We start from the raw sequence: 6654 nt of genomic DNA on the forward strand, positions 1-6654 counted from the left end.
TAACAGCCATTAGTGTATTTTGAAGATATAACAGAGGAAAAACACGGAGAAGTCCTGTAGAGAATTTAAATTCATCATTTTTGTATTGGAAAGGGAAGACATAAAGTATTGTATGATTTTCTTCCTGAAATTCTTTCTCGGATGATATGTTTCTTCCATGTTCTGTTCTAATTATTTTTATTTGTTTGATCGCTCTTTCAGGGTACTGTGGATGCTGAAATCAAGAAGCTGCTACTGTTCATATACAATGGTTTTGTTACTTCTATAGTATTGATCTCTAATACTAAAATTTGTTACATTTAAAGGTATAAATAAAATCCACACGTCTTATTCAGAATTCCCTTTAAAGTTGTTTTAGCTGTCCAACGTCAACAACTCCTCCGAATAAAGCCGCGTTGTCATCTTTGCTAGGCCCTTAGACATGAGCCGAAACAACCTAGGTATATTTTCTATAACATTACGGCTGTCATTATTGTTTTACTCCTCGTAGAGAGCGAAAGAAAAAAAAACATATCGAAATTGTCTTTGTGTGCTCCGATAACATCGTTGCAGTTTCTTTATTAACATAGTTACGATGTATTCACTTGCTCCTACAACTCGTATCGACACCAAATTCAATCAACTTGCTTTTACCGTCTCGGTCGTGTTTCATCCAATTGAATCAATGTCTTACACTTCATCATCCTCAAAATCTAAGCCCCGATGGATATACGATGTGTTCATCAGTTTCCGGGGGCCAGACACTCGTAAGAATTTCGTTTCTCATCTGTATTCCGCTCTTGCAAATGCCGGGGTCAACACTTTTCAGGACGATGAGAAGCTTTCCAAGGGACAACGGCTAACAGAACTGTTTCATGCAATAGAAGTGTCTCAAATTTCCATTGTTGTTTTCTCCGGAAACTACATTTGCTCTACATGGTGTCTTGACGAACTCGTCAAAATCATGGAATGCCATGCTTTTAGAGGTCAAGTGGTTTTGCCAGTATTTTACGACGTTAACCCTTCGTCTCTACGTAGCCGGAGCGGTGTTTCTTACGAAGTCATTTTTGAATATGGTAGTGACCTCCACCGGGTGAAACAAGGGAAACGGAAGAAAGCACTGAGGGAAGCAGAAGGTTTGGCAGGCTGGAATGTTTCGGATTACAGGTATGCATATGCTTTTTGTTTCTTTTTTTAATTATCAGATTTTTTTTCTATCCATCTATTATTCTTTCTTATATGTTTTCAATTCCTAAGGATGAAATAATATCTTTTTCTTCTAATACTTAATTTAAATGTCTAGTGGCTTTATGGAACTTCGATTTTATCTTATTATAATTTGTATCCATTATCATTTTTCTCTTCTTTTTCTTTTTTTTTAGAAATGAAAATGTTATCGTGAAGGAAATTGTTAGTGAAGTTTTGGAAAGACTAGATAGAACATGCATGTGTACCACAAACTTTCCAGTTGGATTGAAATGTCGTGTGCACAATCTAGTCTTGACATCGCTGCCTCTTGACCACCAGGCCCTTCAGCAACCTCAGTCCAACCTAACATCGTCCCAGCAGTAGCCTGCATAAGTCCAGCCTAGTCCAGCTTACAGTAGTCCAGTCTAGCCTAGTCCAGCCTGCACCAGTCCAGCCTACACCAGTCTAGTCCAATTCAATACCAGAGCCAACATAGACTGTGGGAGAGGACTCTGATTCTAATGACTATATAGACTATTACGACCATACATGACAATTATTGAGGATTAGTTTTTAGTTTGATTGAGTAATAAGAATTTGATACTACTTCACTTTATGTTTACATACATAGATATTATGTTTCATTAATATTGTGATATATGTTTACGTTTAATTTTGGAGTTAAATTAGATATATAATTGTTTGGAATGGATAAGATTTTATTATTGGCAGGTCTGTTTCGGGATATTTGTGGTTTGCAGGTTTGTTATTGTTTGTTGTGTGTGGTAAGCACACATGCAAAACAAACTTTGCAATTTGATTATTATTTATCGACGAATGCATCTGTCGATATTAGTTGTAATTGCTTTACCGACTGATCTTGTGTCTGTCGGTAAATATTTCAATTACCGATGGATATATATATATATATATATATATCAGTTAATAAATATTGCACACAAGTCAATTACAACAAAATTCCGCTAGTCAAAAATCTGTTAGTAATTACTATTTACCAACAGATATCATCAATTACCAGCAAAAATTGCCGTCAGTAGTACACGATTTACTTGTAGTGTGTGCATGTATTGTGTTTCTAAGAAAACAAACAAAAGGTGCTTACAAACCAAAGCCATCTACAATAAAATTCGATATGAATTTAAACATAAAAGTTTCCAAGCAAATATCATATGCCTCGGTTCATGCAAAATCTTAAAAAGATGCATATGGAACCTATGCGTCGAGTTTTGAGATAGGTGAAAGGTACCATTTATCATGGAATACTTTTCAAGAAAAATGTAAGTTGTGAAGTAATAGGATATTGCGATGCAGATTATGTTGGTGATCATGACACTCGTCGTTCGACTACTGATTATATGTTTTCACTAGGATTACGAATTGTGTCTTGGTGTGGCAAGAGACAACCAACAATTTCTTTGTCCAGTACAGAAGTCGAGTATAGAGCAGCGGGTATGGCAGCTCAGGAATGTACGTGGTTAATACAGTTGTTACAAGATTTGCATCAACCGGCTAATTATGCAGTTAAATTATATTGTGATCAGTAGTCTGCAATTCGTTTGGAAGAGAACCCTATTTTTCATGCTAGAACCAAGAATGTTGAGGTGCATTATCATTTCATTTCAGAAAAAGTGCTACGAGGTGAAATATAAATGAAGTATGTTAGTACTGAAACTGAGATTGCAGATGTATTTACCAAAGGTCTAAGTAATTCAAAATTTGAAGAGTTCAGAAGACAACTTGGTATGATCTTGTAGAGAATACTCATTGAGGGGGAGTGTTAAAATAACAATGCTTATTTCTCTATTTACCTTCATTTAACGAAAAAAGTTATTTTATTTATGTATTTACTATATTAGTTTGAGGTGAAATTATAGTTAGGTATAATATTTTTAGAAACTATAGTCATTATAAATGCATGTAACATCTTTGTGTCATCATCACATACGATCACATACAATCAATACAAGTATACAAAGAACAATTGTTATAAGGTGCTGGGCACCAACATTCTCTCCCTTCCAATATTTAATATTCAACAAAGTTAAGGATCCATCTCATGAACAATTGAACATCACAAATCACGTTAATTTGTGGCATGACATCAAGTTTTATATTAAATTTCTTGTATTCACTTGTGTTTATCCTCAATGATATTAATTAAAAGATTGCAATAACTTTTTTTTTAGAAACTAGATAATCCTTCTATGAAACACTATGTAGCAAGTGAAACAATGTGTAGCGTGTTCATGGAATAAGTTGACGTCTAGGATTAGAACAAGTCAATCAGGAAGATCTTAGCACTAAACCAAATAGAGTGCCTTTTAGAAATGCAACAACCATGGAGAGCTCTTTCTTCTCCATAAGGTAATAACTAACCTGGTTTTATAAAATATTCCTAGCAGAGGTAATATGTACCCTTCTTAACCAACAAAAAGTAAACAAGTATTACATAATGAAATGCGATACTTTAAGAGGATTTCTTAGTAAAATATCATATGCTAAAACGGAAAAGAATTGACAAAAGTAAACGAGAAAATAAGTGCTATAAACAGCTCAGGTAAAGCCTCGTGAAGAGTGAAACAGGGTAAAATAAAGATGAATTTCTTAACTATAAGCTTCTCTAGAGAAAAAAAAACAAGGAAAGGATGCAAAAAAGAAAATAGAAATCAAGGACACTACAATTAATTCCATAACTAAAGGGATCATGTTGTTCTTAAATAGGATAAATGACTTACCAAGTCATATTATAATTTTCTTTATAAATCTAATGAGGGAATTTTTCTTTGGCGCAAGCTCTCTTTCTAAGTCTTTTGATTCACCATATATAAGATATACAGCTGTGTTCTTGAGCACCAATCCATGACCAAAACTCACAAAAATCTCCACATTGTCTCCAAACCCTAAATTTGACATTATGCCATGCCAATCTTCAACATTAAAGGAATTTATTGTGCCATGGTTGTGTATATGGCTTGTGCACTTTGTGTAATTAACAATTAAGACACTTGTAAGACATTCGGTTACCATGATTCCAGGTGTTGATAAATAAACAACGCACAAAATCATTCCCTTTAAGTCACGATCTCGAGGCACCGTGAAAGAAACAGACTGTCCCTCTCCCGTATAGGCCAACCAATAAGGATCATTGTCACCTGGGAGTGAAACAACACATGACTCATTGCTTGCCAATACCTATATCAGGAGATAAAAGCTTAGTCATTTATCTAATTTTGTTATTGGAGTTTTCTTTTGCAATCACTATTTTTGTACAAAATCAGCATCTGTAATCAACAACAATGCAATACATAATTAAAACATAGCAAGGGTAATTGGTCTAAGGAAATTTGGTTAATAGTTTTGTTATGTATATACATCACCATCATGTCGTTAGGGATTTAATACGCATTTCTGTTTTCATCTCTTTCAGTTTACGATCACTAGGAATAAAACATTCATGAGGGAAGTAAAGCAAGAAAATGGAAATCAATTTCCTAGTACTTAACATAGTCATAATCACATTATTAGTTGATTATTAAAATAAAATTTTTTCCATGGCGTTGTGCAGAAATAGAAGCGAAGGGAGTTAAAAGTTTTGTATTGAATTTTATTTTCTGTCAGAGAGTTCACTAGGATTACTTTATGTTTAATAGCTAAAATGATGGTGAAGATAACAGTCAAAAGGAAAGAAAGAGAAGAACCTCAGATATGCTATTACTGATAGTATTTAAGAAATTCATTGTAGCTTCCAACACCAATCAAAGAAGACCTGAAGTGATGCTTTGAAGTTCCTGATTCTGTCATATTTACACCATATTCGACCAGAATAGTTTTCACTTGCTTAGATAGTTGGAACTCATTGTCACATTGCACCAAAACACTTCGGAGTTTTGCAAGAGTGCTAAGCAATGGCACAACATCATCCCAACTATTATCCTCCATATCCATTCAAAACGAATGAATATAAGATAGAGGATTCATAGTTGGTGACATCCAAAACCGAATGATAGAAGGAAAAAGATTATGTGATAATCCCTCAAATCTTCGTAGGGATATATATCCCATGCTTTTGGAGCTTACAATTGAAAAAGGCACTTGTTTCACAACTGTATTTTCAGCCATTATAATTATCAAGGATTCCATCTGCACTATATCTTTTTCCAATAGGCTAATCTTCGAACATCCAGAGAGAATGAGAGTTTTTAAAGATTTCAACTTATATATCTCTTCTGGGAGATTGCTTAGGCTTGTGCAATTCTTCAAATTTAGCAGCATAAGATTGTAGAGACATCCAATAGATTGGTGTATTTCGAACAATCTGGGACAATTTTTAAGAATGAGTTGCTCAAGACCTGGTAGTCTCGAAAAGTCAGGGGTGTCTGTCAAGTACTTAGAGTGACTAAGATTCAGGACTTTTACCCACGCCAAAACCTTCTAGAAGATAGTTTTTTGATAAGATATTATAGAAGAAAATAAAAAAAATAAACTAGTTAAAAGTGGAAACAGATAATTTTTAATTTTGTTTAAGCAAAGTTTTAAAAGAAAATGGCACATGATAAAAACCTGGAGTTTTTCCCAGTCGAGTCGTAGAAGACTGTGTTTTAAATCAATCGATATTGCATCATGCAGATAAATGTGGTTAGGTAGGGATTTTGAAGAAAACCCATGCAAACTGATCCAATTCCGTTTCTTAGAAAGGTACCCAGGATTTCGAGCGAGTTTCAGCGGTTTTGATTTGTATCTTATCTCTAAAGGATAAGTTTCGTTGCATCGTCTTCTGGTTAAAAACAGTTTCGCAGGCAATCTCTGGATGACTTTTGTCCCCTGGAATGAAAAGAGCTAAGACAAACAAATGTAATGCAAACACTTTAAAATAAGTTTCAAAACCATATAGAAAGAATGTTCTTACATTAATCTCTGATGCTGCCAATTTGGCATCTTTTCTTGGAATGTCACGAACAATTTCTCTTCCCATTTCTTGTAACCAAGGATGCATCCCATATTTGTTGTTTTTTTTAAGTTTTTTAAGGCTACGCTCTCTGAGAACGACTACTCCAGAGCGATTTAAGATCTTCGTGACATAAGCTCTACTTTTACAAACAAAGATAGAATATACCTTAAGGAATATATCTTTTTCCATTTCATTGCGTAAACTATCGAAGCTTATTCCAATATCTGTCGAACATCGTGCTGAGGAATTTTCCCTAATTTGTACAATATAATTTCCCATTCTGTTTGTGTCCTTCCAAAAAAGTAAGTTCCAATGACTTCAAGAGTTAGAGGTAGTCCTCCACAAAAAGTAACTACCGTTTTTGCAAGGTAATTGTAACTTTCTTTTGGTTTTGCTTCTCATAGTAATTCAAGGTTGTGAAAGGGATAGTTGAAGGGATAGAGAAAATGTGTAGATAGTAGAGTGTGAAAGTAGTAGTTGGAGAAGTGTATTTGTAGTTGGGAGTAGTTGTATTGGAT

The 6654-nt window shown here is 34.3% G+C and overlaps 2 protein-coding genes across 5 annotated transcripts; one reads left to right on the top strand and one right to left on the bottom strand.

The window, feature by feature from the left end:
• The first annotated feature begins 210 nt into the window (after positions 1-210).
• LOC114167374 (toll/interleukin-1 receptor-like protein) lies at positions 211-2814 on the top strand. Of its 2 annotated transcripts, none has more exons than XM_028052450.1 (2): positions 211-1146; positions 2557-2814. In XM_028052450.1, exons 1-2 carry the CDS (start codon positions 575-577, stop codon positions 2627-2629), a joined length of 645 nt encoding a protein of 214 aa, XP_027908251.1. In that variant the 5' UTR covers positions 211-574; the 3' UTR covers positions 2630-2814. The 2 variants fall into 2 exon arrangements, with proteins under 2 accessions (XP_027908251.1, XP_027908250.1); XM_028052449.1 differs by lacking the exon at positions 2557-2814 and adding an exon at positions 1362-1748.
• An 888-nt stretch (positions 2815-3702) lies between these two features.
• LOC114167373 (TMV resistance protein N-like) lies at positions 3703-6654 on the bottom strand. 3 transcript variants are annotated; one of them, XM_028052448.1, is made up of 3 exons: positions 6095-6633; positions 5749-6009; positions 3703-4380 (listed from the first exon to the last, which is right to left on the bottom strand). In XM_028052448.1, exons 1-3 carry the CDS (start codon positions 6413-6415, stop codon positions 3928-3930), a joined length of 1035 nt encoding a protein of 344 aa, XP_027908249.1. In that variant the 5' UTR covers positions 6416-6633; the 3' UTR covers positions 3703-3927. The 3 variants fall into 3 exon arrangements, with proteins under 3 accessions (XP_027908249.1, XP_027908248.1, XP_027908247.1); XM_028052447.1 differs by lacking the exon at positions 3703-4380 and adding an exon at positions 4959-5616 and having other exon boundaries at positions 6095-6654; XM_028052446.1 differs by lacking the exon at positions 3703-4380 and adding an exon at positions 4959-5619 and having other exon boundaries at positions 6095-6654.

This window comes from Vigna unguiculata, chromosome 10 (assembly GCF_004118075.2).
Source record: "Vigna unguiculata cultivar IT97K-499-35 chromosome 10, ASM411807v1, whole genome shotgun sequence".
Lineage (NCBI taxonomy): Eukaryota > Viridiplantae > Streptophyta > Magnoliopsida > Fabales > Fabaceae > Vigna > Vigna unguiculata.